This window comes from Stegastes partitus, unplaced genomic scaffold, assembly GCF_000690725.1.
Source record: "Stegastes partitus isolate 25-593 unplaced genomic scaffold, Stegastes_partitus-1.0.2 Scaffold1976, whole genome shotgun sequence".
NCBI classification, from domain to species: Eukaryota; Metazoa; Chordata; class Actinopteri; family Pomacentridae; genus Stegastes; species Stegastes partitus.
Window position 1 is genome coordinate 36684 of NW_007579707.1, and position 18934 is coordinate 55617.

General features: G+C 41.6%; 1 protein-coding gene across 1 annotated transcript in view; it reads right to left on the reverse strand.

Annotated features, from left to right (window-relative positions):
• Positions 1-16698, reverse strand: part of LOC103373421 (mitogen-activated protein kinase kinase kinase 7-like) — a 47105-nt gene extending 30407 nt beyond the window's left edge. The window contains exons 1-5 of the mRNA XM_008303308.1: positions 16516-16698; positions 16178-16288; positions 15596-15661; positions 12521-12566; positions 925-1063 (exon numbers count right to left, since the gene is read on the reverse strand). Coding sequence (XP_008301530.1) covers positions 925-1063; positions 12521-12566; positions 15596-15661; positions 16178-16288; positions 16516-16581 — 428 coding nt within the window. The 5' untranslated portion in view covers positions 16582-16698. The remainder of the gene's footprint in view (positions 1-924; positions 1064-12520; positions 12567-15595; positions 15662-16177; positions 16289-16515) is intronic.
• Positions 16699-18934: the final 2236 nt, after the last annotated feature.

The window sequence follows — 18934 nt, forward strand, 5'->3', positions numbered from 1 at the left end:
TAGGTGTGAATGTGAGTGTGCTTGGTTGTCTGTCTCTAAGTGTAGCCCTGTGATAGACTGGTTACCTGTCCAGGTGAACCTGCCTTCACCCTGAGTCAGGGGATAGACTCCGCCCCCCTGTGTATAGATAATGGATGGATGGGTATTGGAACATGCCTATTGTGTGTCAACTGGGGTGTGTGGTTTAAGACACAAGGCAGTTTTAAATATCCCATATTTTGTTCTTTTTCAGAAAATCAATGAATGTGCCCAGAATGTGTCTTTCGATTTTCAGCTCCGAACACTGCAAAGATGGTTAATTTCACAAAACTTTAAATACAACGAACAGCTGCTGTCCACACATTCTTCATTAAAAAGACTGAATGTCCATCAGTTGTAAAACTTCAACAGGGCTTCACACAAACATTAATAGACCAATGGTGACAGAGCTGCCATGCCATCAGGAGCAAGCACACTTTGGCATGTGGAGGGGCTGGGAATCAAATCACCAACCCTGCGATCAGTGAACAGCAGCCGGCTCTGCCACCTGAGTCACATCCATGTAAAGCTAGGAGGCCATCTAGTTGTGGGGGTACTGGAGGAATGGCATAAGTAAATGTCTTCATATCTTAACATTTTTTGCTTTACATTTTAAAGTTTAGAACAACCACAAAACACAATTAAAATGGATCATATGGGTACTTCAATGCATTGCACCCCTCTTGCCTCGAACACTTTTTTCACAAATTTGTCCTCCAGTAGCACTTGGACAGTGCATGTTTCATGTTTTTTGGAGAAATTTTTTTTGGAATTTTTGGCTTTACAGCTTCCCGTGACTCAGGGCAGTCAGATGGCAATGAACAGATAACAACCACTGTGTTTTGCAATTCTTAAGAAAATCTTGAAATGTGTGATTTCTATCTGTTTGACTATGAGGAGTCTTACTTTGGAGGTTTGAGGTCCCTGTGAATTAAGGCCTTTGGCTTCATTGCATGAAGATAGGCAACTCCCTTGGCACACTGCAGACACCAGCTCATTGCATGAGATGCTGTGTAGTGGGGCTGTGGATCTGCACTGTGCAGGACTGTGAGTGACAACCAGAGAGAGAACCAAACAATGAAACAACACTATAATGAAATGTACAAACACACAAACGTACACAATTATTTTGATGCAAATCTCAACTGTAATTTGAAATTGTCATGTGCAGTTGAAACAGGAGCTTACATACACTGTATAAAAACACATAAAACCTTTACATAACACCTCAAGACATCAGCCAGGAAGTTAAAGCTTGGAAACAAATGGGTCTTCCAAATGGGCAATGGCCCTTAACATACCACCAGATTAGTTACAAAGAGGCTTCAGGACAACAAGTCAATGTTTTGGAGTGGCCATCACAAAGCCCTGATCTCAGTCCTGTAGAACATTTGTGGGCAGAGTTGAAAAGGCCTGTGGAGCAAGGCGGCCAACAAACCTGACTCAGTTCCACCAGTTCTGTCAGGAGGAATGGGCCAGAATTCATCAAACTATTGTGAGAAGCTTGTGGAAGGAAACCCAAAATGTTTGACGCAAGTCATACAGTTTAAAGGTATTGCTACCAAATACTAAGGAAATGTACGTAAACTTCTGACTTTGAAGAGAGAAACATAAAATTCTTAAAAATTCTCTTTCTCATTATTCTGGCGTTTAGCAAATAGAAATAATTTTGGTAATCCTATCTGACCTAAACAGGAAAAGTTCAGTCTGATTCAATGTCAGATAGTGAGGGGGAAAAGTTGTCTTTTCATACAGTGAATGTAAACTTCTGTTTTCAGCTGGATGTGAATGGCATCCTGTTGCCCAGTGTGTTCCAGCTGGGTTTATATTTTCACTGATATTTATTTATTTTTTTATTTGCTAATCAAATGAAACTAAAAATTTTAAAATTTAAAAAAATACAGTGCTTAACAATTTTACTAGACCACCACCCAATGAAAGGTACAGTTGTTTACTTGCATTCCTGAACAGACAAAAATGTTTTAGTGGTTTGTTTGTTTGTTTATTGAAATCCCTACTAGCTTGTACAAGGCAGCAGCTATTGTTCCTGGAGTCTTCATAACTTCATTAACATCAAAAACAGTATGTACACACAATACACACAACTCAATACAATTACAGAATACATTAACACAGTACATACCAAATACCAACCAAAAACACACATACACAATACAGACTACACACACATCTACAGCGCATACTGAACCAACGAATCATACAACACAAGCTCCCACACTGAACCGTCATAAAAAATAGATTTTGTCCTACTGCAAACATGACATGACCAATGATCAAGGAATGGTATGCCATAGAAGTTAACCATGATTTTAGTCTCCTGAACAAGGAAACACAGAACCCTGCATCCTCACAGCCAACAGGGCTATACAGCCCTGACAGAGCACCCCATGGATGTTAATAACTGACATCTTGTGTGTAGTAATAAGCTTTTAATTTTATTTTAAAGCTTACTATGTTCATAATTGGGAAGTGAATTCTATTCTTTCATTGCTCTGCATACCACTGTACGCTGAGTAAATGACTTAGATCTAGGTAAGGAAAAGCAATTTCCAGCAGCATGTCTTGTTGAATATTTATGTATTGCTGTACTAAAGGACAATATACTATAGAGAACAGTTGGTGTTTTTTTGCGTGACAATATTTGTCATGAACACCATCAGCAAGTACAACAATCTCTATTTGACATGAAGCCAATGGAGACGATTGTGCATGTTAGAGACATTCATCCCACAGGAAAGGGCAACACATGCTGCTTTACTCTGTACCAGCTGCAGTTTTCTTATGCTACCGAGTGAGGTATTGGACCAAACAACTGTACTGTAATTCATGTGCGACAAAGCCAAAGCTTGAATGACTTGTATAGCAGTTTGTGGTGTAAGATATTTGGCACATGTCCTAATCATTGATAAAATATTTCCAATTTTAGTTACGATTCTCTGTATGTGTTTGACCCAAGATCGTATATATGATCAATAAGAACTCAACAATATAAATGTATATTTAGCTCCAGTAACCATACTACTGGCTATCGACACATTCAAAATCAGTTTATTGCTGTTAATCCACTCAACAACTGACTTTGTTTCCTCATTTAAATTTGTATTTAAATCCCCAATTGTTGTTTTCACTAAATAAACTGTGGTATCCTCCGCACACATTACCACACACGCTTCATTTAACACAAAGGGAAAATCGTTTGTAAAAATAGAACACAAAAGAAGCTCAAGACAACTTCCTTGAAGCACTCGATGTTTCACATGATTAATGTCTGACTCGTTTCCATTAAAGCAAACCATTTGCTGTCTCTCGCTTAAGGAACTGTCAATTGTTAAAAGAGCAGAAGAAGAAAAAACAGCTTCTTTTGTTCGAGATCATTATACCAATCGTCTACCATTTGAGTAAAGGCCGCTGCTGTAGCGTACTTTTCCCTAAAAGCAAGCTGGAAGTCAGTAAACAAATCATTATTTGAAAAATAGAACTGAATTCGTTCATTATTTTACTCAAAATTGGTCATAAACTTAGTGGATGACTGTTTGATTCAGAAAAATGAACTTTTTATTTTTTGGTGTTGGTATAATTTTTGCAAATTTCCATGCCTGTGGCCATTTATTTTTGTTAAAACATAAATTAACTATATGAGTGATCACTGGAGCAACAACAGCAACAATAGGTTTGAGCAGCCGCCTGTCAAGAAAATCGACCTCAGGTGGCTCATTCTTATGAACATGAGCTCAACTCTCCATACAGTAAAAGGCTTAAGATTAAAGACACAGTGTTTACTCTCCATAATCTCATTTAATAATCTCACTGCTCAGTCAGTGTTACTATTCTGTACAGTAGCCTTAAGCTTATCAATTTTAGTTGTAAAATAATATTTAATTGATTTGCAATGTCTTCAGATCCAGTGAAGAACTCCACTTTTAGTATTGTCTTTCATTAGATTATTTAAAGTACTCCATAATATTTTACTGTCATGTTTAGTTCATAAATAATGTTACCATAGTACTGTTTTTCCTTCTCTTATTTAGTTTTGTAATAAACATTTCTTAGTTTACAGTAAATTTGCCAATCTGAGCTAATCCCAGATGATAAAGCTGTTTGCTCTCTTTCCTTCATATATATCCTTCCAATCCTGTGTCCAGCCATGGGGAGCTAACAGCTCCGACTGTGGATTCTTTCACAGGCGCATGGTGATCTAAGACATTTGTTAAAGTTTCATTAAAAAGCCTGGAGGGCAGCTTCTGGATCATCAGACAACAATATATCAGACAACTTAACATTTGAAATATCTCTCATATTTTTCTTGATCAAAACTTTTAAATGATCTCTTCTTGATTATTTTAGATCCCTCCTTTGGTACTTTTGTTTTTTTGTCAATTGCAATTAAATTATGGCCACAGCATCCTATAGGTATAGATATGGCTTTGGAGCAGACTTCTGGCGTGTTCAAACAGAGCTGATCAATACCTGTGGCCACTGTCTCACCATTATTACTAAAGCCAATTCTAGTCAGCAGACCTACAGTGCATCCGGGAAGCATTCACAGCGCTTCACTTTTACCACATTTTGTTATGTTACAGCCTTATTCTACAATGGATTCAATTCATTTCCCCCCTCGAAATTCTATACAAAATACACCATTATGACAACTCATGACATCCAACTTTATTAAAAATAAAAAACGAAGAAATCATATGTACATAAGTATTCACAGCCTTAGCCATGACGCTCAAAACTGAGCTCAGGTGCATCCTGTTTCCACTGATCATCCTTGAGATGTTTCTACAGCCTAACTGGAGTCCACCTGTGGTAAATTCAGTTGACTGGACATGATTTGGAAAGGCACACACCTGTCCATATGAGGTCCCACAGTTGACAAAACAAAACAAGCATGAAGTCGAAAGAACTGTCTATAGACCTCAGAGACAGGATTGTCTCGAGGTACAAATCTGGGGAAGGATAAAAAAAATGTCTGCTGCTTTGAAGGTCCCAATGAGCACAGTGGCCTCCATCCTCCGTAAATGGAAGAAGTCTGGAACCACCAGGACTCTTCCTGGAGCTGGCTGGCCATCTAAACTGAGCGATCGGGGGAGAAGGCCTTAGTCAGAGAGGTGACCAAGAACCCGATGGTCACTCTGTCAGAGCTCCAGCGTTCCTCTGTGGAGAGAGGAGAACCTTCCAGAAGGACAACCATCTCTGCAGCAATCCATCAATCAGGCCTCTATGGTAGAGTGGCCAGACGGAAGCCACTCCTTAGTAACAGGCACATGGCAGCCTGCCTAAAGTCTGCCAAAATCCACCTGAAAGACTCTCAGACCATGAGAAACAAAGTTCTCTGGTCTGATGAGACAAAGATTGAACGCTTCAGCCTGAATGCCAGGCATCACGTTTGGAGGAAACCAGACAGCGCCCATCACCAGGCCAATACCATCCCTACAGTGAAGCATGGTGGCGGCAGCATCATGCTGTGGGGATGTTTTTCAGCGGCAGGAACTGGGAGACTAGTCAGGATTGAGGGAAAGATGAATGCAGCAATGTCCAGACGCATCCTGGATGAAAACCTGCTCCAGAGCACTCTGGACCTCAGACTGGGGTGACGGTTCATCTTTCAGCAGGACAACGACCCCGAGCACACAGCCAAGATCTCAAAAGAGCGGCTTCAGGACAACTCTGTGAATGTCCTTGAGTGGCCCGGCCAGAACCCAGACCTGAATCCGATTGAACATCTCTGGACAGATCTGAAGATGGCTGTGCACCGACGCTTCCCATCCAACATGATGGAGCTGGAAAGGTTCTGCAAAGAGGAATGGGCAAAACTGCCCAAAGACAGGTGTGCCAAGCTTGTGGCATCATATTCAAGAAGACTTGAGGCTGTAATTACTGCCAAAGGTGCATCAACCAAATACTGTGCAAAGGCTGTGAATAGTTATGCACATATGATTTCTTAGTTTTTGATTTTTAATAAATTTGCAAAAATCTCAGAAAACCTTTTTGAAGTTGTCATAATGATGTATTCTGTGTCGAATTTTGAGGGAAAAAATGAATATAATCCATTTCAGAATAAGGCTGTAACATAACAAAATGTGGTAAAAGTGAAGCGCTGTGAATACTTTCCAGATTCACTGTATTACTTAAGACAATCCTGAAGCTGCACATGTATTTCTTTCCTTCCTATGAATTATACCTACCTATCATCAAGGATGCATCTTCAAAAGTAGAGTCTAAATGTGTCAGACACAGCTAATATATGAAAATAATCTGACAATAATATGTCTTCCACTTCATTTAATTTGCTCCTGATACTGCATATATGTATGTGGGCCATGTTTAGGCATTTCTTAGGTCATTTATGTATCATCAAACAAAACACACAATTCATACCATCTCATTTTGATAGATTCAAATTGAGAGCAACATAACTTTACAACAAATACACATCATCATACATTTACTGACAGACATTCGTTCCCCGTTACAACAGTCCTCTGTGAGAAGGCTATTTTGGTAAATTGGGTTAATAGCCTATTTAATTGTCCTTTAGCCTTCCTGTATCAATTGGCATACCTGAAAAAATAACAAAACCAGCCAGATAGACTGCACATGAACGAAGAGTCTTTTATCCAAAACTTTTGTTGAAATCATCACTTACTCTAAAAAAAAAACAAAAAAAACACACTCTCTCAAGAAACAAGATGGAAGAGTTTCATTTCTATTTCATGTTAATTAACATCTTCAGCTAGCATAAAACAAGTACCTTTTAGCGATTCCTAAATCATAATTCAGATACTTGTGGACTCATGTCCTGTAAGTGCATTTATGATTTTTGTCTAGACATTAAAAACAAAGCTGATAGCTCACGACGATACTCATCCATCTGTCGTCATCCACACATTAGGTCTGCAACCATTGTCTCAGTTCAGGTCGACAAATGATTTGTTAGAACTGCTAACCACACAGGCCTGCACAGCATGCGTAACTCTACTTCTTTAAGTCCCTCTGAATTAAAACAATTATTCCTGTAATTGATCCCTGGTCAAATTCCAGTTCACTCTCCTTCACATGGTAAATCTGGCTCATCTCCAGCTCCAGGTACTCACAGCTGTCCTGCGCTCTTCCCTCAGATTTAGTTCCAGTTTATTCATCCACTGACAGAGACAATCTAATCTTTTCTTCATAGAATTTCTCCGTCTCAGTAACTTTCAAGAAGACCGTCTTCTCTCCATTGTAGGTTAAAGATGGCGGTGCCCTGTTTAGCTGCAGCTGCAATGGCTCAGCATAACACCAGAGACAAAATGGCTTATATACCGGTCAGTTTGCAAAATTTCAGTGTGTATCAGCAGCAGTCTTACTCCAGACCAGTATACCACCGTCATGCAATCTCAGAACTGCATGAATCCAGCAGTTTAGGACTTGTAGTCGCGACCACTTGGGACCTTCTACGCAGCCTCTGACTTCTACGCTGACCACATCCAGAGGCCTCCTTTGAGTTACTCCTTGTGCTAGAAAAGTGCTACACAAACCTGATCGATTACTATTATTATTACTTCCATCAGTATGTGGGTTTTGCAACCAGGGGAGAGAACACGCTGGACCTGGCCTACAGCAACATCAAAGAGGCATTCGGGCTGTCCCCCGGCCTCCCCATGGCTCCTCAGACCATCTCTCTGTTATGATAATTCCTGCATACAAGCCCCTGCGGATCAGGAAAAAACCCACAGTGAAGCGGGTAAGGGTTTGGCCTGCAGGAGCCATGGAAGCTTTACAGGACTGCTTCGAGCATACAGACAGGGACATGTTCAAGGAAGCTGCTGCAGACAATCATAACACGTGGGTTGAAGAATATGCTGAGTCTGTGAAGAACACGCATGTGCGGATGCTGTTTTTGGACTTCAGCTCAGCATTTGATGCGGTATGCAGCATCTGGTAAGCAAACTGCCCCCCCTTGGTTTCAGCACCCCCCTGCCTAACTGGCTGCTCAATTTCCTTACAAACAGACGTAAGTCGGTGTGGGTGGGCAACAACGCCTCCAGTGTCCTCTCCCTGAACACAGGCTCTCCTCAGGGCTGTGTCCTGAGCCATTGCTGTTCACCTTGATTATCCACGACTGCTGCTCAAGGTTCACTACTAACCACATCGTGAACTTTGCAGACGACACGACAGTAGTGGGCCTCATCAAGGATGACGACGACACGGCCTACAGAGAGGAGGTGGAATATCTGGAGGACTGGTGCAAAACTAACAATCTGGCCCTGAACGTTGAAGCCGGCCCAGTCACACACCTCTCACCATCAACAACACAGCAGTGGAGAGGGTCAGTACCACAGAGTTCCTGGGGGTGCAGATAACGGACACCCTGACCTGGTCCCATCACACTGGGACTCTTGTAAAGAGAGCTCACCAAATGAGGGGAGCACACCTCCTCGGAGTGGGCAAATTAGTGAAAATCTACGTAATCATGAACAAAAACATCTACCACAGCATTTTGCATCGTGAAATCCCTTCTGGACTGAATCTGATTGGTCGTGGGTTCATATACCAACAAGTCAATGAGCCCAAGCATAATTCAAAGCTGTACAGAGAGCATCTAACCAAGAAAAAGGAATCTGAAGTTCTGGAACTGATGGACTGCCCACGTCAAAGACTGGATTTAAATCCTATTGAGCAAATTTGGGATGCAGGACATTTAAAGATTGATCGCACAAACGTTTCATCTAAAGCCGGCCCGCGGGCCATTTGTGGTCCACATGGCCCGCACCGCATGTCAAAAATAAAATATAACCTGGCTCACAAAATTACTTTTTTATTTACATACTCTTTTGCAATGTTTCATGTCAGTTTAAGATACCATCTGCACACAACTGAAATGAAAAAACAATTCTGTTAAAAAAGAAAGAAAAACAGCGTTTCCGTCAGGGCCAAGGTAATGTCAAAGGTCAGGATGCCTGCATGTCCCCGAAACAACGAGCTACGTGGCTACAGAGAGGGCTAACATCTCAGCAAAGACTTTTTCATAAAGCCAAGAAGGACGCTGATGCTGCACTTGAAGCTAATTATGTGGTGAGTGAGTTAATCGCCAAAGCTGGAAAGCCATTCACCAAAGGACAGTTTTAGAAGGATTGCATGTGGCAAGTTTCTGATGTTCTATGTCCAGAAAAAAAGAACTTGTTTAAAAATATATCTCTCTGTCGGCCAACACCGTGGCAGAGCGGATTAGCGAGTTATCAAGTGAAATTTACAAGCAGTTACGCATAAAAGCCAGCGCTTTCACTGCATCCTCCGAAGCTCCTGATGAGAGCACGGACAAAGCTGATAATGCTCAGCTCACGATCTTCAACAGGGGAATCAATGAACAGTTTGAGGTGACAGAAGCATTGCTAAGTTTATGTCCAATGCACAGGTGCACAACAGCCAAGGACATATTCCAGCAGCTGCGTGATGTGGTTGCCATGGAACAGACTGGTCGGCAGTACGACTGATGGAGCCACGTCCATGACAGGCAGAAAAAACGGACTAGTAGCGCTGCTACAGAGAAAGTTAGAGGAGAACGCAGATCCAGCTGTGGTTTTTGCACTGCATCATTCATCACCAAGCACTGTGCAGAAAATGCCCCAAATATGAACATGTCATGTCTGTAGTCCTGAAATGTATTAATTACATCAGTCTAGGAGTTTACAGCACCACCAGTTCCATGTCTATTTAGAAGAAACTGAGTCGGCATATGGTGATGTGCTTTGCTTTACTGAGGTGTGCTGGCTCAGCCGGGGAAACGTACTGAGGAGACTTTTTGAGTTAAGATCAGAGGTGAAGAGATTCATGGAGGATGGCAGAATGACTGTTCCTGAACTTTGGGGATCCAAAATGTCACATGGACCTTGCATTCCTAGTGGACATCACACAGGAGTTGAACATCCTTAACCTGAAGCTGCAGGTCCCTGGTCAGCTCATCCCAGCAGCTTATGATAGTGTAAAAGCCTTCACTACATAACAGACACCCAGGAAGGGAAACATATCAATAACTACCAACTAAATCTTTACCAAACAGTTTCTTCACCAATATGTCTGTAAAGGTGTGTAACAACATGCTTTAAAATATTGAAGTTCAACTCCTGTGGGAAACCTTAAAAAAAACCTGCACAAATTAGGGTACACATAAATGATTGTCGAAAAATCTAAAAATCGGACCTTAAGAAACTTATTAGGACTGAAATCAGTTTTTTTATGACTGAGTTGATTGTTAACATTTAGATTTCACCACAAACACTTCTTTGTTGAAAAAGGCCACACTCACTTTTACATTTATATTCACAGCAGCTTTTCTTTCACATACTTACACACTGCAGAAACTGCAGTCATGATGTTCTTGAGTCTGAAGAAGACATAGACAACGACTCTTGAAGCTTCTGACATTGTGAATAAGAAATAACAGCATGACAATGCTCGGCCTCATGTGGCTGAAGTGTGTCAGCAGTTCCTGATGATGAAGGCATTGATGCTGTGGACCGGCCGGCCCGTTCCCCAGACCTGAATCCAATTGAACACATCTGGGACCTCACGTCTCGTTCCATCCACCAACGCCACGTTGCACCACAGACTGTCCAGGAGTTGACTGATGCTTTAATCCAGGTCTGGGAGGAGATCCCTCAGGAGAACATCCGCCACCTCATCAGGAGCATGCCCAGGCCTTGTAGGGAGGTCATACAGGTATGTGGAGGCCACACACACGACTGAACCTCATTCTGACTCGTCTGGAGGAATTTCCACTGAAGGTGGATCAGCCTGTAATGTGATTTTCCACTTTTATTTTGAATATAACTCCAAATCCAGACCTCCATGGGATGATAACTTTGGTTTACATTTTATGTTATTTTTCATCTCAACACATTCCACCATGTCATGAATAAAGATTTTCAAATGGAATATTTCATTCACTGAGATCGAGGATGTGTTATTTTAGTGTCCCTTTATTTTTTTGAGCTGTGTATAAGTATGTGAAATAAAAGCTGCTGTGAATGTAAATGTAAAAGCGAGTGGACTTTTTCAAAAGTGGAGTGTTTGTGGTGAAATATAAATGGACAGGTTTTTATCAGGGTTTCCCACAGCAGTTGAACGTCAACATTTTCAAACATGCTTTTACACACCTGTACAAACATATTGGTGAAGTAAGGATTTAGCTGGCAAACTTGTGAAATATCTCATGAAATACCCTCACTAACTGTGGAAAACTGAGTTTGCTGGAAAAAACTTCAGCTACTTTACCATATGCAGATCTCTAGTGGAGGACGGTGCAGCGGTGATGAGCAGCCTGTATTATTGAAAACCTACAGTAGGAATCTGAACTGCGTTTTGCCGACTTCAAGGCACATCGCTGCACTTTCCAGCTGTTTGCAGACCTCTTTTCAGTTGATGTGGAGAATGTCCCAAGTGTGTTGCAAATGGAACTTATTGACTTGCAGCGCAACAGTGAACTGAAAAATTCAGAGAGGCAGACGGAAAAGCAGACAAGACCAGACAATTTCTAAGAGAATTAGCTCCATCCTTCCCAGAGCTCTGCAAAGTGTTCAGTCAGCTAGTGTGTCTTTTGGAAGCACATACATCTCTACTATGAACGTTAATAAGCGCAAGTACAGGTCCAGGCTTAGTAATGCCCATCTTCAAGGTGTACTCAGGATTTCAACTGTGGCCTCCATGAGGCCAAATGCAGCTCATCTGTGTGAGCAGAAGTGCTGCCAGGTGTCGGCCAGTAAATAGAACAGAGGTACAAATGTGTTCAAGGATTGCATTTCTTAGTTCATTGCAAAGTTTCATTGTTGTATTTAAGACAAAGCAAATTAAGAGAAATTATTCGTCTGTTAAAAAAAAATGCATAAAATTGTGTAGAAACTGCTGATTGTGTTTTCAGTCAAGTATGACAATATATTGTATGGAACTGGGGGGAAGTCAAATTTCAGAAATGCTGCACTTTCTTGTTGTACTTGAATGCTGAAGTGGCCCTCCTATGAGATGACAATACCAGCAGTGGCCCCAAGCCCAGCTGAGTTTGAGAGCCCTTATCTAAAGCAAGTCTGTGGGAACAGCGAGAAACTATGTGGAACTCGACAACAACAGAGACGGTCTAAAAGGACATGAAAACAATGGCAGCAAGGATGCAGCTGTTATCACGGCCAAAGCAGGCCACAGGAAATATGAAGGTTTTTGGTTATTATGTGTGAAAAATGATTATTTAGTTGTTTCAGTTTTTTGTTTGCCAAATAAATAAAAAGAACCTTTTTAGTTTTAAACAAGTTCTTGGAAGGTTTCTAAAATATAATGTTTTCTCATTTTTCTGACAGGTGGTTAACACACTTGTTAAGCACTGCATATTCACACAATTCTAAGATTATCGAGGACTAACTCTTTTGACAATAAACTGGCTAAAATACTGATCATGATGCCAAGTCAACATAGTTACACAAGAATTTCTTCCAGACAAAATAGGACTTACGATTGTATAAAGAGCCACATTCTGCATACTCCATGACCAGACAGACCTGAGAACACAAATCACATGATGTTCACAATGAAGGCATGATGGTGATGCTGTGAATTCCTCTAAAATCCCTCCCCCTTACTGTCCAACATCCTGCAACTATCTGACAACATATAAGAAATAAGATGCATTAGCTAAAGTAATGGGGTTTCTAACTGACAAACAGTTTATTGATGCTACTGTGTTTATTATACATACACTAATAGATCAATATATGCCAGTAAATGTGAGATGGCAACAAAAGCTCTAAAAAAGCCGAACATTTCTCATGGTGGAAAAGGTCATATGACCAAGTCAGGTTCCTACTTATTTGAACATTTCTGGTGTTATATTTCCTATTTACCATCCTTTTACAGTGTTGTTGGTATATTTTCATCTTTTACACATTCCCGTCAAGTTTGTACACCTTTTCACAAGGCAGTGTTCTGTTGTAACAGAATGCATGGTGAAAGTTCTCATTTAAAAACTACATGTTCATTTTTTCCCATTCTTTTTTACCCTGGAAGACACAGAGCATATTTATGAAGGAAGAACTCTGCAGGGGCTTTGTTTTCTACAGTCGCAGAGAAGCTGCACTGAGGCCTTTTGCTGTGCTTTGCAACAAACTGCTAACAGATGGTCTTTAGGAGTATTTCCCTTGTTGTATACTACACAACACAAAAGCCCCTTTCACACACAGGCCATGCAACATTGCTGACTTCATCCATCCATTAAAGTGACAGCACTAGTCATTCAGACATAGGTCATTTCTTTGCTAATGTTCCTCACCACAGTGCCATGACCGCAGAAGCGCATGACATTTGTCTTGACAAAACAATACACCAAGTGATGTATGACACATAATAATGCAATAACAGACAAAACTAACCTAACAACAGCTGATCAAAGTGGCCAAAAAACTAACATCCCAGTTTACTTTCCGCTTTCAAAAACACAGAAACTGAAGGCTCATGACTCAACCTGAGGCTGGCCTCAGTGTAACAAAGTATTTCATAGATTTATTATTTAGCCTATAAAATGTGACTGCGTGACAGCTCACTCGTCTGTCTGGATCCTAATCAACCATTAACTACGAACAAATTGTCCTAAACAGCTGGAAACCAAACTGACATTGTGTGAATTTACTAAAGTTAGCACTGTTGTACCGCTGCTGTCGCTACATCTGTCTCTGTCAAAACGCACATCTGGGTCGTGCTGCTGTGCGATGCTGCAGGTATGAAGCAAACTCCAAGAGAACAACTTCCAAACAGCTGTAAAAAAAACTAACTTCACTTCATGTTTGTGTCTTGTGGGGAAAAACACTCAGATTATACTTATAGTGATTCATCTTTAACCTGTTAGTGTTTTTATCACAGTGAGGTTTGTTGTCATTGGAATTTCATTTTGTAACCTAATAGATTTGCAATTGTTGACAAAAGTGCTTGAAAAAAGATTCGTTGTGATTTTGACATACAAACTTTATATTCTGTAATACTTTTGGATAAATATTACAGTTGAAATGTGGATAAATCTTCCCCTAATAAGTCATTTCCCACAACCGCAAGTACAGCTGCTTGTGAAAAGGGCTGAAGAAGGGTTGAACCCCCCGTTACTAAAAATGGGTCAATACCCCATTTTTATCCATACCTACAATTTAAGATAAATGACAGTGGATTCATAGAAGAGTCCTCCCCCTTCCCTGTCAGATCCCAGTGAGCGTACAGCACTCTGCAGGCATAGTGGGCACCTCCCCCCATGTTGCAGCTTTCATGGTGACAAAATGAGAAGCAAAGTGAGGTCTCTGGCTGACAGTAGCCACACTGTGCACAAAGCAGATGCACAAAGGTACGACGACATCACTTCCCTTACAAGAGACAATCAGGACAATCCCATGGACACGACAAAGCTCATCTTTGCCTGTGCTGTCAACTTTTTTCACCATCACAATTTGATAAGGAAATTCACAGCAATGATCAGCAGCCCTGATATGACACTAGAATGTTCAACACACCAGAGCACAGTAACTCCCTTTTGTTGTTGTTTACTGTCCTCTTCACGTTCTCTGCTGCCTTGCAGTGACCAAAAGACGTTCTCTATTCTTCTAACTAATAAACAAAACAACAAACTTTAAGTCAGTCTGTCATTTATTTTTCCACTACTTTTACTAAGTTCGTGCTGTGTTATCATTTTGGTGTCGGTATTGGGGCCATTACACATCAATTCACCAAATTTTAAAAAAAACTTTGAGCCTGACAATCTCATATTTGTCTGACTTTTTCTTGTGCAGACGTATGTTATGAAGTAAACGGTGTGAAATTTCTAGTCAGAGGTGTTTTGGAATAGAAAAAAAAACACTGACATTTTGTGACCAAAGCTGCAGCATCATATATATATATATATATATATATATATATAGTATTATTCTAACTATGACAGACCATGTGTACATATGAGTGAGTCTGCAGAGTTTCAGAACTCTAACTACATTATTTATCAAGTTACTGCACTTCAAACAGAAGAAAACACAGCATGACTCCACCCTCTATAAGAATGTTTAACTCAAAAACTAATGTTGGCTTTGACCCCAGATTTTACTGGTGATCAACTCAATCAACAGTCAGCACCTACAAAAAATAAAAATCAGTCAAACTGAAGATGGTCAGGCGTCAGACATTCAGTGAATTGGGGCAGAATGACCAGTGAGAGATGTCGGTATGCATTTTGTTAACGTGATCATTTTGGCATCATGAAGCATTTATCTGCCACTCATAAACACTCATCAGCTGTTCCACTAACACATGTTAACATCCACTACCAGCGCTTCCTAGAATACGACAGAAGTTTCCAGGCAAACTGCACATTAGTTCCAGATGCAAACGGGAAAAATGAATAGAGACAAAGCTTACCGTTGAAAAACCACTAAAAATGAACACATTTCATTATTCAGCAGTGTTCAGCGTAAGCGCTAAATCAAACCTCAGTATTCACACCTGAAACTAATTCAGGGGGTTTATCTGACAGAACACGGGCGACACGGTGCTTCATACTCACTGGTTTGTCACAGGAGCCATACAGCTTGACGATGTTGGGATGGTTCACCCTGGAGAGCTGGCGTAGCTGTGCACAGACAACAAATGGGCACATGGGAAACAATACATACTGTTCATGACCGATCTGCATTAGAAATCTGGTCCACGACCTTCGTCTGAACCGCTGGACCTGAACCAGGTTATGTGAGTGGTTCACAGGTTCAGACTGAAACCCTCCAAACTGCACTCTTCTGGGCTAATGCTGATGTTAGCGAACTGAAAGTGGGATGTTAACAGCTTTCTGTCTCTAAAGCTTCTTATTAGTTACAGACATTAAAAGTGCTCAGATCTGAGCTGGAGCGCTTGCTGAAGACCTGTGCTGGTTCTTCTCATCCAGACTAGTTTCACCCTCTGCCACAGTAATCAAACAATTATCCTGCAGTGTGTTGGCTTTAAAGAAAGGACGATCCGAACAGAACATCCTGTTTTCTAAATGTGTCGGGCCTCTACAGCTTTATTCTGAGCCAGCTGTTCTCATTTTGGACTAAAAGCGTGGAACTGGGCTTCATGCTGCACAAACAGAAAAGCAAAGGCGTTGAAGCACCTCAACGAGGAACGCGTTCCTTTCATTGTCGCTCTCGATGGTCTTGATGGCCACGTCTTTGCCCTTCCACACCGCTTTGAAGACCACTCCGAACGTCCCTCGTCCCACCGCCTGCGCGCGCACACACGCACACACACACACACACACACACGCACACACACACACACACACACACGCACACACACACAGACAAACTTTTACTACTAAACGTTGCCCAGCTCCTCGGGCCTGCTCCAGACTCGGGCCTGGTCTGCACCGTGTCGCAGCCGCTTCACAAACTGCTTCTGGGGGAAGCAGCCGAGAAGCGAAGACACGAGCGACGCTGAGAGCACATTTACCGCTTCAACTTGGATGTCTTCATGCTGGATGTCTTCGAACACACAGCCAGCCGGAGTCTCGACCATCGCGGCAGAGCTGGAGTTAGAACCGGAGCTGCTGCTTCATCTGTTGCTCGGAACCAGGAAGTAACCGCCAACTGCTCGCGCCGTGCTGCTGCTGCTGCTGCACATCTGTGCGCTCGTGACCGTCGCCCCGCCCACTAGCCGGTCCGGCCCGGTCCGGCCCGGACCTGCAGCCTAGCGGTGTCCGGAACAGGCTGTTGGACTGATACAGTGGCGCTTCGTCTTGTGGCTGAAGTTGGATTGAAGTCGGACACTGAATAGAACCGAAACAAAAACCGTTTAATCAGGAAATGTTGGCTGGACTCACAAACCACACAGCATCCAGCACAACAACCCCCACTGGGAGAAAGAGAGCAGTGGAACAGGAAGTTCTGGACAGCAGCAGAACTTCAGCTCAATGCATGGACAGGTCACCACATGCACTGCAAAGAAACACAAACCACAGATCATACAGACTCATCATGGCCACCAGTTACTTACAGATGCTTCAAAGATGAAGAGAAATAAAATATGCATCGCATTTATTGTTCCAGAGTTTAAACTCAGAATAGGAGTAAGCATGAGTGAGATCTGGCTGCTGGGTGTCAGGAGAGGCAAGGCCACGATGTGAAGCAGTCCACTGTTCAGAAGAAGAATACGCAGCGCAGGCAGAAAGAACCTCACTTCTCCAAAGCCTCAAAAACATGGAAGCAAAATGTGACTTCATAGAAATTCTATGAAACAACTCAAGAAGTGAGTTCTATCAAATATATTTAGCTGGTTTAGAAAACAATCATTTGAATTGAGAGAACATGAGGGGTATATGTGAGGAGTGAATCTGGGAGCTCCTGAGCCACACTGCCTACCAGCTGGTGGCAGCAATGCACCAGTTTGATGTTAGCCAACAAGCAACAAGCCCGAAATTAGAAGGACAAGACATTTACTCCCAATCCAGCAGTGTCTTCCCACTCAGGTACAGCAAGTGTTGGTGCAACAGAGTTCTCGTTGCATGACTGAATTGTGCTTCATTTTGTCAGTTTATCACTCATATGTGTATACTGATTAGGACATGTGTTTGTGTGTTGTACATAGGCGGAGTTAAGGGGTTATTTATTTTATCAGTCACATAATCAAATGATAGTTTTGTTGTCAAAATTAAAAAACACAGGTAATGACAGCAAGAGTGTTAGTGTAAGTGCTTCTACTATTACTGATAATAATAATAATAATAATAATAATAATGTGAAGCATGTAAATCAGTGGCATCACTGGCATAGCTGTGGATGGTTGTGGGGCAGTGAGAGGTGTTGCCCAATGCAACAAACCACACCAGCAAGGTGGAGAGAGGAAAGGTGGACCAGAGAGCACCAAGCAGGCAGGACTGCCCACTCAGACTCCAGCAACTTAGTGACCTGAGAAAAATAAGCTGTAGCACACAGAATATATCCCATGTGCCCAAACACGGTACTGGGTGGAGCTTTCCTATGAACATACGTAACTAAAGACCCTGAAATGAAAAAAAAAGTTTTGTCATGAGTAAAACTAGCTAGTGATTAAATGTTAATCATACATTTTGTTTGCTGTTGACCTGATTCTTGTGAGCAGGACCGATGCTAACAGATGAAGACAGTCATAGATCACAGTCAGAGCTAGACCAGCAGGAATGTACAGTACACCCGATCCAGGGAATGTTTGCTGGAGGGGACCTGTTTTTTTGGGTTTTCTTGACATCCAACATTTGCTATAGGGAAAAAATGATTTGAGGAAAGCTCTTGACGTTCCCAGTGCAGGCATGGAACATCCCCTGAAGGCTAAGATTGGCCTTTCTGGGGATGCTTGCTCCACTTTTGTCATTGTTGCCTTTAAACTGGGTACCTGCAGGGTACCTGTACACTGTATGCTAGTGAGGTCCCATACACCTGATGTATTGTTTGACATCAAGTGTGAAAGACCACATGTACTTTAAGGTACGAGCGAATTTTTGTAATATTATGAACTTCATCAAGTTAGAATTATTGATCACAAATAAACTGTCCTGAAGTCGCGTGTGGTTGTGGAGAGGGAAACATAATCCTGAGACTGTAGTCTTGTTTCCCAGAAATCAAGTGGAAAAACTGCAGCCTGAACTCCCTTCAGACATGCACTGTGTTCTGGTCATCTGGCTACATGTGTAGAAATCATTAATGATGCCGTTATTGGATATAAGTCACTTTTAAAAGTAGATGAGAATACACAGTATGTGAGCGTTTTCAAATTTAAGATGGAAGAAAACAGCTTCTCTCATTTATCTTGGACTTAACACATTAGCATACATTGAATTGTGCCATTGTTGATGGCAGACGTCACAGCAGCTTTTGCAAGATAATATGTTGTAACA